A 19572-nucleotide genomic window follows, 5' to 3' on the forward strand; every position below is an offset into this window, starting at 1 on the left:
GATGCATACATTGTTTGCCATTTTTAGTTCCCCCCTTTTCATCTGGGCTTTTGGCTGTTGTTGTTTTTTCAGAATACTCGTGTGTTTCATGAATATTTTGTTAAAATAAAATAAACCTTTTCTGTTCTATTATACTGTTTCTACTGTACCTTCTTTGGTAAACAGTTAAGAAACTAAATAACTGATTTGCTTTTTACTGGAATGCGTTTGAATGTGAACATTACTGTACATGTGCGCATACAGTTCCAAACCAATACTATTATAATGTCAACAATAGCCAGAATTTTGAAACCTGGTGTACTTCGTTTGACTGCATGTACCTTGTGAAGTGAAAACAAATGTTATTCTTTGACAGAATAATTTAATTTTGAGTCAGATTTCCAGTGTTTTGTAAAGTTAGTGTGTGCAGAGAAAGATGTGTTCTGTTTTGAAATTAAGAGTTAGTATATACTTAACAAAATGTGTTTTTGAGAAGAAAATTATCAATTTGGCCAATTGCGTCTTGTAGGTGTGACTCTGTGTTAAGAGTTTAGAAAAAATTTCTGAAGTATGGGTAAGTGCTTGTTAGCGATTGAAAAAAACTGTAAACAAAACAACCAAAACAAGGGAGACAGCAAGAAGTAGGCTATTTGAGTCATTTACTTTCAATTTACTATTCAATTTCATGTTAAAGGTCTGGCACCCAAAATGATAAAAGCATGAACAGCAAAATGCTCTTAAAATATTGGCTTTTAATGCGTTGATGTTTAGTTGTTGGTCAAAGTGGACCTCATTTTAGCCATTACAAGCTTTGGTTTTGTATGTAAACATTCTAACTACAGCTTTTCAATAAATGTGATCAGTTGGGATGTAAAAAAGAAAATAGTATGATGTATACATTTTTTTATTAATGGGACTCAACAGCCTATGAACTAAAATAATAAAACTGAGAATACTTTTATTATATGCCTTTTTAATAAAATAAATAGGATATTTTCATTTTATTTATAATTTTAACAGTCATAGCCTGGCTAACCGAACTACATTATCTGTCCGTAATTGACATGGCATTCTGACATTCACATCGAGAAGGTAACTTGTAATAGAAGATTAGATGGTCACACATCTCTAGATAAGGTTATCATGAACATACAAGCTCTTAATCGCCTCTTCCTATAACTAGCTGGCTACTCGACTCGGCTAGCTGCCAACTTTTCAAAAAACCTTTTTGTCGGGACTGACCAAAATGTTATCGCGCACGCAGCCGCATAAGTCAGCGGCTCAAATATCAGGCAATTGGAATTAATTTGGCGTTGTATCCATGTTGTACCCTGCAATCTGGTGGTTTGTGCGGCCAAAAGTCGTCGATAAGGGCGGCCTACTGGAGATACTGAGAAGCAAAGACATCGCTGAAGATCCACCTAAAGGACATGTTGGGTTAAATGGATGTTATCTCCTGCATTCTAGTGGATGATGGGGTGGTATGCTAAAGATGTGCAATACCTGAACTTATTCGGATTCATGTTCATCTGATTTTTAGCAACCTGACCCAAGAGGGCCTAATTCATCATAAAGAAGCAGAATACTCTTAACCCATAAACGACCACCCTTCCTTTCTCAGTTAATCACAAACATTGAAAATTGAGGTAGACTGTCTTCAAATGACAAGAGAATGCAAAAGTGTAATCTGTTGCGCTACTAGTCTAGCTCCGTTTATAAAACAAGTAGAGAAATGTGAATGATTACAGGTACAGCACAGCATGAAAAGTGAAACAAGGAAGAGAAATACTCCTATCAAGAGTAAGTACACAGCTCATTACTTGTACGTGCTGTCCAACCCCCCATGTGTGACCTGCTCCATCCAGCAATCCATGCCTAGACGATGAGCAGTAATTCCAACCCCCGTCCTCGACAGCAGGAATCCCACATCCTACTATCATAAGTTCACATTCCAGATGTATTTAAACTAAACTAAAGTGACTAACTATTTTGTTCATGGTGCACTCAGTTGTCTTCTGGCTATTTTCAGGTCTAGGAGGCTGTTGGTAACAAACTAGACACCGTTTTCCAACTTGAAATTGTTTGTAAATAAATCAAGTCTGCTGGTACATCAACACAAAAACGAGAAATTATTCAGACTACGGGTATGGTGAGCCGGCGCCGCTGTTGTGAAACTAAGAAACAACTGATGCGGGTTTATGAAGTACAGACTTCTAAGTTTTAGACGGTGTCATCAGTGCGTATAAAATAAGATCGGACTGTGTTCTCGTTGTCTTCCAAGTGCTGATTAGGAAATGATAATCCGCCTCAATGCAGCAGGCGGATTGATGCACCTCCAGCTCCACCAACACCACCACCACCACCACAGGAAACGTGTTTCCACTTGAAGCTTTTATTAGTTTAGTAATTGCATCGTACATCAAAGTTGTGAGGAGCCTGTACTGTCTGGGATGTGCCGATAAGGTTCCCGAATGTTGGATGACGGAGCGTATCATCCAGTTCTCTCACAGCACAACTGAATGCTTGAATTAACTATTGACAGCACATGTAAGCAGTTCTCTGTCATGATATACTGAAGATAAGTCCCTTAGTTTTATTTGTCCAGTTTAGGACCAGACTGGGAATCTCGCTGAAGTGTCCTTGAGCAGGAAAAGTGTTCCCTTCTCTGGGATCGGTGCACCAGTCTGACCATCCTAAAGGCGTCAGGATACAAACCACATTCTCAACTCGTTGTTGATTGTTTTAGTAATAATAATGTCATCAGTGCATTTGAATGTTCCAGCAGTTTCCAACGCAAAGTTAAATGATCCTAACAAGGTGAAACAATACTCTGAATGATCATGTATCCTTAAGTTTAGAACATTTCCCGTTTTCAATTCTATTTTTTTTTTAATACTTTTAAAGATGTATCGCGGAAACAACCAGAGCTTCACTGCTCGGACATCGTCCCACAGGATGCAAGGTGAATATTGCAAACAATGAAGTGCGCACCCTGAAAAGGCACGTGAGCGACCTCAATGCCTTACAGAGGGACCCTGACATTGCAAAGGCCAATTTGTGCCACAAGTTACGAGATCAACAGCTGGCCTATGATCGGATGTTTACGAGCAAAAAACAATGCTTACAGACCAAAAAGAAGAACCTGCATCTTATCAAGATCATCAAGGATTTGGTTCTGAAGCACACCGAGACCGCAGAACTACTCGCTGTCAAAAGTGCTGAACTCACGGTCAACGAGACCTGTTTTTGTGTGTATGCGTATACGCTTAAGGTTGGAGGTTCAAGTTTAAGGTGAACACGGATCAACTTTCTGGGAAAATGGCATTCTAGTGTCAAATAAATGATACTGATCAGTAAAGCTCAAACATCCCAGTCAGCACGTTGAGAGAGACGAGGGAGTCGCTGACAGTAATACAGTTTAAACACGAATGATACCCAAACATGATTGACGGGTCAGAATGTGCATTACAATTTATATTAGACAAGGGGGAAGTTTTCATTTTTCATGCTGCGCCAAAGACCGCTGAGACCAGAGACATTGTGGTATCAGGTTGTCAGGGATTTCTTCAATTTGTTTATTTGTATGAACTAATTAGGTTTTAGGGGTCAAACTTCAAGATCCCTGATTTTCTGTACGAGAAAATGCTTTTGCCTGGTTCAGGAATAAGCTTAAATCCATTTCACGCATTTATTTGGGGATAAAATCATACAGTAAGGAGAGTTTGGACAGTCGGTTTGGGGGGCGGGGTTTCTATTTTACTTCATATTTTGTGGACATGGCTGATGCTGAGGGAGGATCGAGCAAGAGAAAAACAAAAAGAAGAAAAGACCAATTAAAAGCTAAAAAAAAAAGTAGTGCTCTTTGAAAACTACTGCTTTTGTCCTCGGTGGCCGACATCATCGAAACAAGATTAAAAGTATAAAAAGATTGAGGTGAGAATCTTTACATAATGAAATAACACTTTGCATTAGGAGTCAGACTGCTGTTAAACTCTCAACCCAAACACTCCAAATCTCTTTCTTGACTTGATTGGACGTAAACCTCTTAGAGGGGTTAAACATCGGACACCTGCCATGTTCAGTCCAGAAGCTTAACCTCATGTCAGACCACCTACAACTGTCGGCTTCTACTTATCCCGTGAACTGTTAGTGTAGAGGGATTACATCTCACCTCAGTGAACCATATGTGCTTAAAAGGTCTTTCCCATTGTCACAGTCACAAATGAGGCTCTGATGTTATGTCTAGCATATCATCAATCGGACACAGTGTTTATGACATACTTAGTAGAAAAGTATTTATAACAGATCCTCGCTTAGATATTTGAATGCTTACGTCATTAAAAGGTTAACCAGTTACTTCGCCATTTGACGAATACCAACAGGGTTAAATGGGACGTCACTGCAGCAAAACAGATTTCTTCTTTAGCTCACCGGTGCCAGCACATCATCATCCGTTGGACATAAAAAGCAGCCGGAGACGCTTCAGAGGAATTGATTTTACATCACGTTCACAATGTTGTTTAGCGGAAGACTCAGTGAACATGGTGATCTGAGGTCAGGAGGATAAGCTAAACCGGGTTTAATGGAGTTTTCTAACATTATGTTGGCCAATAGGTTGCGCAGCTGGAAGAGGATTTGAAACTTTTCAGCTCTGCATACTGATTTATCAGTATGCAGAGATAAAATATTTTATCTTTTACTCGTCATGGCTGTAACTCTCTTGTATTTGGGAGTAAGTCAGTCATACTTGTCTCACCTGAAGCTTTTCCACAATGCAGCAGCCAACTACTACCAAGAAGTTACACCGCATAACCACATAATCTCATTTATTTAGCTGGAATTGATTTTAAAAATATAAATATACTTGAATGATTCTGTAGAGCAGTTTGGTAAACAGCTATTGTTGTTACATACGCTCTATAAATAAGTTGACCTCACAGCAGGTTAAACTTTCTCTGATCCCTGGTTTATGTAAGGAAAGCGAAGGCGAGAGGGGGAACCACAAAGCCTGGTCAACTTTTAAAATATTTACAGACACAACTCCACTGATCAAGTCTTTTTCTACACTTGCTTGGGGGAGCGATCCTGTAGAGGAGCACTGTGCAGCCTAAGTGCGTTTACAATCCAGCAAAAGGTGAGGGGTCAAGGATCGTCTTTTGTAGGAATTACTTTTTGTTAAATCCAGATCTGGAGGACTTATGCTTAGACTGTGGCCATTTAATCTCAGCCGTCACCCTCCAGTAGTGAGATAGTCCACACCAAGGAGCTCTGCGACCTGACCACTTTTTCTAAAGCTCTGCATCCATGCAACCCTCACACACTTTCTCAAATTCCTCCGCCTACACGGGCCCACATGGGGAACCCCCTCTATCGCGCACCGGCTTCATCATCCTCTCCATCATCATGGCCGGATTCACCGGTCCAGCCATCGTACTCAACGCTACGGTGATCATTGTGACCCTCATGCACAAGCAGCTGAGGCAGCCGCTCAACTACGCTCTGGTGAACATGGCTTTGGCTGACCTGGGTACAGCAATGACCGGAGGGGTGCTGTCTGTGGTCAACAACGCCCAGGGGTACTTCTCCCTGGGAAGAAGTGGCTGCGTGATGGAGGGCTTTGCGGTGTCCTTGTTCGGTGAGTGAAAGGAGCAGCACAGTACAGGTGACATGCTTTCCTCTGTGAAGCTACATTTTAGGAAACGGATAAACGTTCACTTGCATTTTTCAGGCATGGCCCAGTTTCTCTCGTGCACCCCTGACTTTGCTTTCCCTCACGTGTCCGCAGGCATCACATCTCTGTGCACAGTTGCTCTGATTGCAGTGGAGAGGATGTTTGTTGTGTGTAAACCGTTGGGTCAGATCATTTTCCAAAAAAAGCATGCAGTTGGAGGTATCGCCATATCCTGGTTGTGGTCCCTCTCTTGGAACTTACCCCCCCTGTTTGGCTGGGGCAGGTATGAGCTGGAGGGCGTCGGGACGTCCTGTGCACCGGACTGGCACAACCAAGACCCCAAAAACGTCTCCTACATTGTTGCTTACTTTGCTGTGTGCTTTGCGGTTCCCTTCGCCCTTATCTTGGCATCCTACACAAAGCTAATGTGGACATTACACCAGGTAAGCATTTACAACTGAGCTGGAAAGTATGTACTTAAGTTCTAATTTTGGGGTGCCGTTCTTAAGTATTTTCATTGTACACTTAACAGGGGAATATATAACATATAGATAACCTTTTTCCTGCATTTGTTCAAGATTTTTATCAAATGACATTTGAATAGTATTTCAGCTACCCCTCAATTCAAAGCTCAATTCATTTTTTAAAAGTCTGCCAAACTTCTCCAATGGTTCTAGAAATAGAGAGGGAGTGAGAGGGAGTGAGAGGGAGAGAAAGAGAGAAAAGTCACATCTGGTCACCATATGTTAGCAACCAGCGGACTAAACTAACTAGATTTCTAAAATTAGCTCCACCTCGACCAGCTATAAAATGCGACATACTTGTTGCATCAGTGATCGTATCACTATATCTCACATGGTTCATTTTCTACTGAACCAGTGCAGGTTGTATTTGCAATCAGACGTTGTATTTTTACTATGGCGTTGGTATCTTTGGGGTATTTTTTCAGCAATTAATGATATGATGTCTTGTGAGACAACCAGTGGCCCTGACTATTTTAATTCTGCGTTACAGGTATCAAAGATGACCTGTCTGGAAGGCGGCGCAGTAGCTAAGGGAGAGATGAAGGTGGCCTCCATGGTGGTTCTGATGGTCCTGACGTTTCTGATCAGCTGGTTGCCTTACGCCAGCCTGGCCATGCTGGTGGTCTACAACCCTAAAGTGGAGATTCACGCGTTGGTGGGCACAGTGCCCGTTTACCTGGCCAAGAGCAGCACTGTGTTTAACCCTATCATCTACATCTACCTCAACAAACAGGTAATTTAACAACACATACAGATAACAACTTCATTCATAGCCAGATAGGACGAAGACATTGTTGGAAAAGCTTCTTGTGAATCAGCTTTAAAATACGTCACTTTAACACCATCTAGTGGTGTTTATGTACAGCAAACCTTGACTGAGACGTATCAAATTCTGAATGTAACAATATCTCTTTGATTCATTTAAGTCTTCTCCTACTATAAAGTATTTATAATAGAATTATTTTATTCTTGTCTTCGTTCGATTATATTATAACAAAAGTAGATTCAGAATTATGTAGTTGTGAGCAGATATAAACCATCATAATGTTTTTTGAATGTACAATCTTAGTGAACAATTAAGTAGAACTTTTCCTATGAAGAAATATTTTACATAACTACAATGACATTATTTTTGTCCAGAACTAAATTGCAGTCATAACTCACAGAGGGTCATGAATGAACTTTTTATACTGCTTAGGAATTCAAAACAGGAAATTGAAACATGCCATCATTAGTGGTTGTGGTATATTCAACATTATAGTTATTAATTAGTTACTTATAATTATATAGCAAAAAAAATGTATAAGGTTTGGCTGTATTTTACATGGTGACTGGTGTCTGAAACTTAACATCAAAAGTGGTGGAGGTGTTTTTTAACTTTTAATTCTATGGCTGGTTTTGTTTTTGACAGTTTCGTAAATACGCAGTTCCCTTCCTGCTGTGCTGTAAAGAGCCGTTGGACGACGAAGAGGCGTCAGAGGCGGCGACAACTGTGGAAATTTCCCCCAGCAAAGTGTCCCCTGCCTGACACGCCTGCAGCTGTCTTTGTCTGAAATGTAATGTCATGTTTACATCGTGCTTGTGTGTTTAAACTGTGATTAATTGGAATTTTATAGGTGATTTGACGATCTGATTCATTTCGCAAGTACAGACGGTTGTCCAGTGTCTTACCACAAATGGGTGCGAATAAACCAGAACACTAATTCAGCATAAGTTTATTCAATGATGATCAATAGAAAATAAAATGTCATTATCGATTCAAATAAAGTCAAGGCCAAAATTAAACGAAAAATACAAAATATGTATTGATAAAAAACCTAGAAGGTCATAGTAAAGCATTTGCTACTAAGAGAAATTATTTTTACTGAAGAAAAACATTAAGGAGCAAATATCAAGACTTTCAAGTAGAGAACATTACCATGGGTCTTTTCATACTTTTGTACATATTTTACATTATCTTCTATTTTAATACAGCTTTCAGAACATTAATAGTTGCAATAGTAATTATAATTGTAACAATATGAAGAAAACTAATAGAAACGTTCAAATCAATATGTGCTTCTCTGTAAGCTGGTACCTTACCATTTAATTTTTTTCTCTACCTGCAAACAGAGAAACATTGCACCTTGAAAATATTTTTCAACACTCTTTCATTCCCAGCATTGTAAGATGAGGTGTAAATGACAAATATAGATTCCACTAAACCATACACACATCCACAAAAAGTACAAAAATGTCTCACCTTAATACACAAATCTGTTTAGAAAAAGGAGAAACAAAAGCACTATACAGTCACTTGTGCAAAGACAAACAGCTATGTGCTAATATTTAAATACCATTGGTATAGACTGAAACAAATCATCATTTTCTTCTTTCAGGAAACCCTGACATGAGGTAAAAGTAAGTTATTTTCATCTTTAGTTTAACACAACTTTTAAAAGTGTTTACAAAATAATGCATATCTTCAGTTCATCAGTACTGTAATTGCTACGAATAGTACAATGTGCCTGTTATGTGCATTGGTCCTTTTATATGACAGTCATCAACAAAAGGACTACAACACTTTTTTTTTTCCACTCACAAACAATTCAAAGAGCCCTTTCAATGTGCACACAAAATGGAAAACCTACATTTTCATGACAGTATTATGTTAAATTAGAGTACAGTACGCACCCGCCTACAATTCAAACACTCATGAACGACACATTAACCCTAAATGTCGGCTAATTCAAACTTTTCTCAATGGTAATGCCTGAAAAAGCCCACTTCCGTTTATTTATTCCAGTAACCGTATTGTAATATATAAATAAAAAATAAAAACGTCAAGATATTTAGTTGTCTTTTGTTTCAACTTGTTGGCTCCGTTGCTCCTCTTTATGCATACTGGGTGAGGTTTCTTATTCATAAATCTAATTAAGGGGAAAAACACAAAAGGTTCAATCCCACCCAATCAAAGACTCCACCGTGGGACACTATGACCGACAGTTAAGTTGAGACAATGATATGTTTGTCACTGTTGCCTAACGAGGTATACTGCACTGAACGGAGGAACCAGGCCGGCTGAGAGAGAAAGGGGCGAGGGTTTAGTATTGCTTAGCCTCTCTCCAGCACCCTGACACCAGGACACCCTCTGCCCTTCCACCTACAACACAAGCTGGACAGTTTCTGACCTTTGGATGTGTGCATGCGCCTCCTGCCACCACCAGGCTGCAAGGACTCGCACGCGACATGAAGGCTAAGATGTGATTGCCAAGATTCAGTACAAAGGTTCAATGTAATTACACCATCAACAAAGAGCATGTCATGAAAAATCCCAGCACAAGCTATGAGAAATATTAATTTATCCCTGTTATTACCATCCACCATTATTCATTCTTTCAGCAGCAAAAAGGCATTTCAGTGGGGGCTGACGAAACCTCGGTTTGACTTAGAAACCAACTAAGAAAGCAGCATTGTTAATGCACTATGCATTTTAAATTATTGTGCATGCCCTGCACAAAATATGCAAACGAACGTGTTCATCACATCTGTAAAGAATTTCAGCGCTGGATCCATAAAATGCTCCTTTTGAAAGGGGCTTAACCTTATGTAACTGGTGTTGGTTCAATGCTCCAAAGCTAAGGAATCAAAGTCATTTGCATATCTTGTGCAGAAGTGATGTCACACAAGTAGAACCTCTTAAAAATCCTTTTTTTCATATAGGCAAAATAATGGGTGCATATTAGCAAAAAAGGCAAATAAATATCTGAATCAACCAAATAAGATACTAGTCTGTTTCTATAGCATAGGAGCAGTAAAAGGGTCCGTATTGCTGATCTTTTAAATTATACATAATTACAAAATATAGAATATCTCTTTACAAAGTTTATTTTCTCATATAATACAATTTACAGCATATCAACTATGAAATATTAATCAGGATATTCTAAGAATTTGAAATAACCTGCCTGCTAGTGCATTCATCACAAATGCTTTTGTTTCTTCAAAAGTACATACCTCAAGTTGAATGATGCTATAAGTAGGACAAATATTTCCTGCATAATCTGGTACAACTCTACAAGTGCTCTTCATTTTTTTTGACTCAGCTGTAGCGATCATTAAACGTTCAGCATTAACAACAACAAAGGGACCGACTCATGCTAACAACTACGGAAGGAGATCTGCCTTTCTATGCTTGCATTGAAAACTTGCATGATATGCCAAACCTTAATAAAGTGACCGAGGTAATGACATCGTACTTTTGATTGTCATCACCGTTAAGAGACCTGCCATAGAGAGTATCTCACACATTTGCCAATTGGTCCATTTTTCACTGGCGTCGTTGTTATAAACACGTCTGATGGCCGGCAGGCTGAACCTTGTATGTCACCTCCAGCTCAAGGCCTTCGACAGGGGGGGGGCGCAGTCCGGCCCTCTGTGCTCAGCAGTGGTGGTATCGAGCTCTGTGTTATGAGAACAATTAAATGAACGGGACTAATGTGTCACTCTTCTATATGCCTTTTCTCTTCAATGTAAAAGGCACTTCTTTTGGTCAGAGCCAACAGATGCATTTATTTTTTTTATATATATATATATTTTCACTGGTTTTAGTCTGACAAGTTTCTAAGTTACAGATTCCAGTCGGATCCAGCCACTGCTATAAAGTCGTGATGCAGATCATCTCGTCCGCCAGGTCCTCCTCGTAACGAGCTCTCGGTTCCGTCTCCGGCTCCTCGTCGCTGTAGCTGGCTGCAGTGTCCTGCAGTTCATAGTCGCTCGGAGTCAGCAGTGGGAACACGTTGACCCCGTTGACGCTCGGGGCAATCCCTCCGTTCAGCAGGTGGCTGGCTGCACTCTCCATCTCGTCTATTGTCATCTCGCACGCGTCGGCTATCTCGTGCTTCGTGGCGGCGACAAACTTGGGATCCTTGGCGTACCTCCCGAGCCCTTCTGATATCAAAACCTGCTCCGTAGAAAAAGAGGAAAACAACGTCACTGCGGATTTCTCTTGTCGAAGTCATCTGGCTTGTCACGTTTTCACTTGTCTAAAACTCACCGCTTCCACGAGGCTGGTGGCGCTGCCTCTCTTCTGGTGGTACTGGTTGTGGTATTCAGGAGGCACCTGCAGGTGGACAGGTGAGTACATCCTCTGGGAGAACTCCGGGTCATCTGTGTACCAGGAGCTCTTTCGCACAGACACTTGGCTGCTGGCGACACTCTGCCGGTGTGGGTGGTCCACGCGGATGAGAGGCGTGTAGTAGGGCGACTGGTCTTTACTTGCCGGTGTGGCGGGGGGAGTGGCCCAGGAGCGGGTGGAGCGGGTGGGGGAGAGGCGGTGGGCTCTGCTGGAGTCCAGGCCTGCTACGGCCATAACCTGTTGCATCGGGGAAAGAAAAAGGACAAAATATTGACCTTGGCACGCTTTACTAACACGGCCAGGGGGGGCGGTGCACATCTGATAATCACTAATTTAAAGGAAAATGATCCATTGATTGAAACCATGTCAAAGATGTGATGCAGTGTTCAAAAACATGTAGGTGAGCAAACGCGAGGGATGTGCAGCCTGTGTTACCTGCTGCTGCATGAGGTGCAGTGGTAGAGCAGTACGCTGATGTGGAAGCTCGTCCTGGCTACTTTGCCTGCGCAGACACTCAAAGTTGAAGGATGGCCTTCTGTGACCTGAGTGAGTCAGGAGGGAAGCTGTGAATGACCTCATGCAGGAAGCTTTGACAGTGTGCAAACGGGGCGGGTCGGATGGGTAAATCATACAGTGGGTGTTAAACGCGTTGGTATGAACACGGTTAATAGGGGAAGCTGTGTGAAAAGGGTCTACGTTTGCGCTTTTATTCTGTTTATTTAAAATATGACCATTTAGTGCGTAGACACAGTATGTATATTGTAACCGTGCTCACGCTACGGGATTCATGGGCTCACAATACCTTGAGGCGTGGCAGGAAGCAGCCGTCTCTTTGGTGACCTCCGTGAGTCGCGGTAAAGAGGCTGTTCGTCGTCGTCATAGTAATTGTCGGGGTGGTGGTAACCTTTTGGAGTCTCGTACTCCGCGTCACTGTTCTGATACCTGTCAACATACGGAAAAACCCTGAAGAGACCGTTGAGTTTGTAATTCTTTATAAACCCTTGTGCATGTTTTCTATTCTGAGACAGCTGCACATACAACTACCCAAAAGAGTAATACCTGTCCCCTGAGAGCATACTGTCGTCTTCATAGAACTCCTCCCCGCTGTAATACTCCCCAGAAAGACGGTCTTCATCGAACTCCTCCTCCCTGCGGATGGTGGGGTGGTGTGCGTCTACTCCGTGTGACCTGATGAAAAGGTCAGCGCACAAGGGTCACCGGGTCGCGCACGTTGCTGCTGTTCAGTGGCGTAACTGGAATATGGCCATGCACTGCCATGCACACTCAGGGGTCCCCATTGTCTGTCTCAATGGGGACAGCAATGCAACCGATCACTCTGTCAATATTAACCACACCCAAACCAAGACAACAGGCAGAGGTTTCGGGCTGAAGAGCATCACTCTGTCAACATGTCATCCACCCTGAGGACCTTTATACAAATAATCAAAACCAGATCCACTCTGGAGTGAACTAAGTGTAGGACTTTTTTTTCAGAACCAGTGTTACACTTCCTTGTTGTAGAGCGTTTGGGTGCTTGTGCGAAGCAAACGCATGTATAAAGAAGTGCTGCTCTCAGCGATATTAATAACATTTATGTTATTTCCGTTTCAAAGCGTTGACAAAACTGCGTTATAACAGTCAGATGACACCCAGAGGCGGACTGGCAAACACACAGCTGACTGACTTAACATGGATAAAAGCCATTAGCCGACTTCAAAACCAAATCAAAATAGTTTAAACGAACACAAAAATAAAGTCCTGCTTTTGCTGTTGAGACATACTGCTGGAGCCAAACCTAGAAAAGCAACATACCTAACATAGGTCTCATAGTAGCGCCTTCTGTCCCAAGAAAGCAGAGGGATGGTTGAGAGAAAGCATTTTGGTTAGGAAGGAGAAAGGGAGGAGAGAACACAATGAAAAAGGACGGAGAAAGCATGACATATATATCTATATATATATATATATATATATATATATATACTGTATGTCTATATATATCATACAGTATATGAAACATATACAGCATTCTCATATGTATGTATGAGGAGGATAGAGTGGGATGGCGGATGTGGACACAAGTGCTGGTTGACAATTCCATTTTCTCTCCTTGAGATAAGAAAGAAACCAAAAATCATTTGTCTTTTGTAAAGGAGCAGCAATGAAATTGTCCCCCAACCGTATTGGGTGCTAAAAAAAACAGGCCCAATAGCAGTTGAATAAACAGTGAATGGGAAATCATGAGATAAGTGCACTATTGATCACTTACGAAATGAACTGTCAGTGAATTATAATGTGAAGGGTTTACAATAAAGGTTTGTGAAAAGGAAAGGTTTTAATAAGAAGCCAAGTCCTGCCTGTTGAAAAAAACCCTTTGCAAAAGCTGGTAATTTAAAGCAACATTTCCTTCTCGTTGCAGCGAGCACATGAATCACAGAAACAGTTTTTTAAAAATATTTTTCAGTCCGAGAACTATTTGAAAGGACTAAGAAAGCATCTTAGATGAAGTCTTTTTGTCTATTTTTTCCATCTCTCCATTGGGCAAATTCACAAATTAATCCATTGTGTTTTTTTTCTGCAGGAGAGCAAAGGCGGAAGATGGGGCGTACCTTTGTCCCTGGGGGGTCCGTGGCTTGTCGTAGTCGTAGTAGGAGTTACGAAGACCTGGGTACCCATTGGGAGGTGCATGTTCATAATAACGATGGTGCCCTCCGTTGGGCAGGCTGGACGCGTTGGCGTTGTTGAGGTTGATGTTGGTGGATTTCGGGGACTTGCCATAGGAGTTGTGGTGGCGGTTGTGATGGTGGTGGTGGTGGTGATGGTGATTGGGGTGGGACATTGCGTTGGCTCGCGACAGGCGTCCCACCGGCTGATCCATGTGGGCGTAGTGAGGTGGGGGCTGCACCTGCAGAGGCCGCTGCGTGGCGTTGGTCTGGTGGCCGTTAGATCGCCGGTGACCACCGTTCATGAGATGGTTACCGAAGAGTCCACCATTACGCTGCGGAGGAATGTTCAAATTAAAACCTCCAGAGCTTCCATTTGTCTCGAAGCGGCAGAACAAATGTGCTATTGATGTTAAGTCTGAGGGCTGATTTCCTTTTTTGGAAATTGTATGAGCAAAAAGAAGTTTAAAAGCTGGTTCATGCCACATGCTGTGAGCAAAAATGAATGCACTTTTGTTTGAATTGAAATGAAGGAAAAACAAAAGAAGGCCAAAATAAACCAAATGATCAAAAAAGCTAGATATTAATTTGTTTTAATTTATTTTATTAATTAAAGACAATAAATCTACTACTACGAGTATATTTTCTTTTATAGATAGCTTCATAAAAAAATAAAAAACACCCGTCAGTAACTTTACATGCCCAATGTTACGTATATGTTGCCACATGTCCTCCTGTCATATAAAATTAAATTAATTACCCTATAAATTTCCTCGTCTTCCTCTGGAATAAAGTCTACTAGCTCGTCATCTTGCAGATCACATGATATCGCTCGTCGAATTTCGGGCCCAATATCATGCAGCGTGCGAAGGCCAGCCTGTAACCATGACAATAAGAGGGCTAAACGCTACAGCGAGGAACCTTCATCTCACACATCGTACGTCATACAGTCACAACCACCACACATACTGGGCATACATACACACCTGTGCTGGAATATGCAACACCTGACATTAACAGTACTGACGGACTGTGAGAGATGAGAACACACAGACAGACAAATGTGCTCTCCTCAATGCAACCTGCTGCAAGGATTATTCTTCTGAAATGTCTCAAGTAGCATCCACCTGCGCTTTGCAAGATGGAAGGAATAATTACTTTTCTTCCTTTGCTCTTTTTATAGGTGTATTTAACCAAAGTAGCACAATACACAGAAAATGTGACTGGAATTAAATTAAAGGTTGGTCATGTTTACTGTCTCACATTGATATATGGTGTTGCATTGTCGCCATATATCACACAGTACATTGTAAAGGTAACAGAAATGGCGACAAGCTTTGCATGTGAATTATCACAAATCGATGAGTGAATTGTGAAAACACATGAAAATATGGTTGGAGACGATGACATACGCTTAACATCAGCATCTATGGTATCTAAAGACACAGATACACAAACAACAAACTCACACATTGGAAACATGAAAAAAGCACAGTAGCAGATTCATACTGTAAACCAAGATCATGAACGTCCTGCTGGATAATAAACCATAACATTAGCAGACATAATGGCATTTGAATGAAATGCACAAAGACACATTTTACTAAGTCAACACAACCGAATCGCAATGCTCATGAATCCACGTTTTCAAACAATCTCAATACAACCAAGAAGAGACTCACCTGTAAAGCGATAGCTGTGTTGTTCTGCGACGGGTGAGCACCCACCAGGCCTTCCTCTTTACGTTTCTTGAATTTCCTAAAGTAGTCCTGTATCAGGAAGGTGGCATAGAACTTCCCCACGGTTACCTCATCATCTGAGTGAACAGACCACACAAACGCTTCCTGTGTCAGCAGGTCACGACACACAGAACCCTGGGAGAGAGGAGAGACTCTTCTCCTTTCTACTCCAGTCTCCATCAATTTTGGATTCTTCTCCTCAGGGCTACAGACAAGGGAGGCACTCTCCAACCCGGAATCAACCAAAGAAATAATGAATATCCTGATTATATACATCCATCATGATGGTGTATATACTGTACCTCCATCTGCACCACTTGAAATCCTTTGTTAAAAACAAGAAAATCTAATAATTGCTGCAAACCCTCAATGTGTCTGTGCCTTTCTACATCTAAAGAGCCTTAGATGACAATTAAAAGCTGATATCTTCTACATTACATTTATAATTGTTTTTTAATTTGTTTTAATTTGATGGTTTAACTTGTTTGAATAGCACACAATAAGGCTGTGAGTAACCTCTCTGTGCCTGCTTCCGTAGACGGGATGAGAAGACTCAAAGTCCAATAGACAACAAATAAACATAAATTATGATTTTACTGTAATTAGCAGTGAAATTAGGGGCTGCAAAACAAACCTTTTAAATACTTACATTTATCTTGGTACAACTGCCATTAATTTAACTAATTATTTGTTTTAAACGTCAGAGAGTGCCATTTCATTTACCTCTTTAACACATGCAAGCAAGCAGATCTACAGTATGCATCATACATGTCAGTATGTTTGTATAAACCTGTTTGTCCTCATGTATGCCTGTTTGTTATATGTCTACTAGTCAGTGAGGTTCTCCTTAAAACTCAAAACTGTTCACGGTTAAACATCCACATTCACGGGTGTATTTTTTTTCCCCATTTGAATTTGTATTCATTGGAAGAGTGTGTGAGAATCATTCTGAAGCAGGGGTCTGAATCACTTTGAACAAGAACGCTGGGGACAGAGACCGGAGAGAGAGGCAACACTAGTTCCATGCCACCACCCTAAAACAGAACTGCTTCAGAATATTCTGAAGTGCTTCAGAGTTTGGATACAGATATATAAAAGTGTGAGAAGAATAAGCTGTGGAAGCTCAAGCCGTGAGAAAAGGACAGAGATTACGACAACAGAGCGAGTCAGAGAAACTGAGAAAAGAGAAAGAGAGACAGATAAACAGGAAACGAGAGACGTATTAGTTAGGAAGACAGAGCATGCACTTGGTCTACGAGGCCATGCAAGCCTAAAGCCCAGCAGACGGTCACTGGCCTCCATCAGCATCCAGGGCAGGAAGGAGGAGTGTGGATCAACACACACACACGTATAAGAAACACACTGCTGAAGGGACGACCAGGAGAAAATGAGCAGAGCAGAAACAGCACAATACAGCTTCACCTGTGTGTGAGCATCGATTTCAGGACATCGATATGAAAGAGCTTTCTGTAATTTTATGCAAAAAGCCAGCATCTTCTGTGTGTGTGTGTGTGTGTCTGCATGTAAAGGCGGCATCAACTTGATCTGTGTGTCACACACTGTGTGTGTGTGTGATTTCATTGGCCGATTCCACTAACCACCAGCAGGGGGCACCACTTGGTCCAGCAGCTTCATGCTGGTTCTCTTCCAGATTTTCTTGATGACAGCTCGCAGCTCTTCGTTGGCCTGCTCTAGATTACCTGCAGGTATATAAAACAGCGCACTAGCTCATAGTTTGTGATCACAACAGAGTTGTGCGACCGCAGTGCGCTTTACGTATTTTTTTAGAAGCAGAGCCGGTTAATGGGATACATATTTGGCTCCTACCTTCTGTTTTGATCTTCAGGGCCGTGCGCACCAGAGCAAACAAAGTGGCGTTGAACATGACGGTGCCATCACTGTTCAGGGGCATGTTCATGGCAACCAACCTCTGACAGAAGAGAGCACATACATGCATTTAACATGCTGAACTCCTCAGTAGGTCTGTTTGCATTTTGTAAAGTAGATAATCAAATAAGGGAGGACAGACCTTGCAAGCCACTCTGTGAGGGCACAGTTTGCCAAAGCCGAGAGGAGGCTGGATACGACGAAGAAGTGTCACAACATCCAGATGTTTAATTCTGCCCCTTTATAAAGAAAACCCCCAGATATGAAACATTAACTATCAAAGTACTTTCAAGAAAAATCAGTGCACAGAAAGATGAATGCTAAATACTTTCAGATACTGACGGTAATAAAACACATACTTAGCCTCTGGGTCGTACTCTGACCAAATTCTCTTGAATTCATCGAGGTGGTGTGGACCAAGAATTGACCAATCACGTGTTAGATAGTCAAAGTTGTCCATGATGACGGCCACAAACAGATTGATAATCTGGAGTGGCAGAAGAAAATGTTTTCACATACACAATCACCAGACACATCTGTTGAATGTGTTGTTCTTGAGTGATCTAGGTTGCAATATATCTGAATTTTGGTAAATGTCATATTAGTGTTCAGTTCTCTAATTTATGGAATATCTGCTGCATCGGCCTGTAAATAAGCAAATATGTGCAGCTACTATACTCTGCTGCAGCAAAGACATTCTTTCAAACATAGATCATATGTTATAATATAAAAATATATAAAAATCATGAATCTCGTGGTATTCCACTAATGCTGAGATGTAAATAACTTGTATTAAAACAAACACTTGTTTAAAATGTGTGCGTACCAAGAAGGCGCACAGCATGTAGAAGGTGATGAAGTAAATTATTGCGAATCCACTGCCACACGTCATCTCCTCCCCGGGGTTGTAGTCGGACTCTGGGTCGCACAGTTTCCCCGGCATGCAGGCCAACATGATCTCCTGCCACGCCTCTCCAGTGGCGCACCTGGTGCAACGGACAGGCACGGCGGACGCAAAAATGACTCAACTAAGTCATGCAGCGGACTATTGACAAAGGGAAACAGGTTTTCCTGATGACCCCTGACCCCTAAACACCTACACACCGGAAGAGAAGGAGCACGGCCTGAGGAAAAGTCTGGAAGTTGTTGTTCCTGTTGATGTGCGTGCCGTCCACCATGGCAACCTTTCCAAACACCTTGAGCAGAAAAATGGCTCGCATGAATTGAACTGCAACCAGACCAACGCTTGGTGGAAATGGGTTCATTCCGTTACCAACCTGCATGCCAATGACAGCGTAGATGAAGAACAGCATGGCTATCAGAAGAGCAACATATGGCAGAGCCTTCAGACAAAAGAGAGGGAAGAAAGAGATTAGCACGTTTAACCTTACTGTATCCCCCAGTCCCCAATAAGATAATTGTACTACACCTCACCTGGAAGGATTTGATGAAAGTCCAAAGCAGGGTGCGAATGCCCTCCCCTCTGCTGAGGAGCTTGACCAGCCGCATGACTCGAAACAGACGGAAGAAGGTGATGGAGATGCGCGCACTGTCCTCCGTGTTCTGAGGAGAAACAGGTCCAGAGTCAGAGGACAGTAGAGATGCAGCGCATGCGGCGGACACAGAGCACCTGGCTGCACCTTACGGGATGAAGAGGGTCAGAACTGAGACCCGGGTATCAGACACATGTGGGCTGAGAAAGCAGCACTGCATTAATCCGGCAAAACTGCGTGTTTAAGTAAAGCTAGTTTGTTTTCATTGAACGGTTTGTTTTGTGTGAAGTGGCAACATGGTGTATATGTTGTACAGTTATTAGAATACACTTAGCAATTTCTGGTCCAATCGTTATTAAACAGTCTTTAAAGCAGAGCATCTGCAGCCGATATGTTTCTGATAGTGAGCTTGAAATGCACTGTCAGGAGCCCTGTCTCTGTAAAGACCTACAAGGGAGGAAGCAAGGAGGAAAGCATGCTGGAGAAAAACCTTGTCATATTTA

At 41.7% G+C, this 19572-nt stretch overlaps 2 protein-coding genes across 14 annotated transcripts in view; one reads left to right on the top strand and one right to left on the bottom strand.

Annotated features, from left to right (window-relative positions):
- The first annotated feature begins 4981 nt into the window (after positions 1-4981).
- On the top strand, positions 4982-8996 carry LOC120835817 (parapinopsin). The gene is made up of 4 exons (XM_040205081.2): positions 4982-5614; positions 5765-6093; positions 6665-6907; positions 7586-8996. Exons 1-4 carry the CDS (start codon positions 5284-5286, stop codon positions 7700-7702), a joined length of 1020 nt encoding a protein of 339 aa, XP_040061015.1. The 5' UTR covers positions 4982-5283; the 3' UTR covers positions 7703-8996.
- cacna1da (calcium channel, voltage-dependent, L type, alpha 1D subunit, a) overlaps positions 7874-19572 on the bottom strand; it is a 49098-nt gene continuing 37399 nt past the window's right edge. For 7 of the 13 annotated variants that reach the window (XM_078091928.1, XM_078091932.1, XM_078091926.1 and 4 more), the window contains 17 exons: positions 19011-19139; positions 18854-18919; positions 18681-18772; positions 18403-18562; positions 17936-18063; positions 17719-17815; positions 17517-17619; positions 17288-17389; positions 15633-15766; positions 14711-14827; positions 13897-14285; positions 13103-13129; positions 12350-12478; positions 12093-12232; positions 11726-11832; positions 11210-11527; positions 7874-11116 (listed from right to left, as the gene is read on the bottom strand). In XM_078091928.1, coding sequence (XP_077948054.1) covers positions 10811-11116; positions 11210-11527; positions 11726-11832; positions 12093-12232; positions 12350-12478; positions 13103-13129; positions 13897-14285; positions 14711-14827; positions 15633-15766; positions 17288-17389; positions 17517-17619; positions 17719-17815; positions 17936-18063; positions 18403-18562; positions 18681-18772; positions 18854-18919; positions 19011-19139 — 2544 coding nt within the window. In that variant the 3' untranslated portion in view covers positions 7874-10810. The remainder of the gene's footprint in view (positions 11117-11209; positions 11528-11725; positions 11833-12092; positions 12233-12349; positions 12479-13102; positions 13130-13896; positions 14286-14710; positions 14828-15632; positions 15767-17287; positions 17390-17516; positions 17620-17718; positions 17816-17935; positions 18064-18402; positions 18563-18680; positions 18773-18853; positions 18920-19010; positions 19140-19572) is intronic. The other 6 variants (XM_040205028.2, XM_040205030.2, XM_040205024.2 and 3 more) reach the window with 4 other exon arrangements.

This window comes from Gasterosteus aculeatus, chromosome 17, assembly GCF_964276395.1.
Source record: "Gasterosteus aculeatus chromosome 17, fGasAcu3.hap1.1, whole genome shotgun sequence".
NCBI classification, from domain to species: domain Eukaryota; kingdom Metazoa; phylum Chordata; class Actinopteri; order Perciformes; family Gasterosteidae; genus Gasterosteus; species Gasterosteus aculeatus.

Excerpts from the sequence above, each read along its gene's own strand:
- LOC120835817 (XM_040205081.2), top strand. The coding sequence starts at position 5,284 with ATGCAACCCTCACACACTTTCTCAAATTCCTCCGCCTACACGGGCCCA. Across the intron at positions 6,094-6,664 it reads TAATGTGGACATTACACCAG|GTATCAAAGATGACCTGTCT; the intron begins GTAAGCATTTAC and ends TCTGCGTTACAG. Across the intron at positions 6,908-7,585 it reads ACATCTACCTCAACAAACAG|TTTCGTAAATACGCAGTTCC; the intron begins GTAATTTAACAA and ends TGTTTTTGACAG.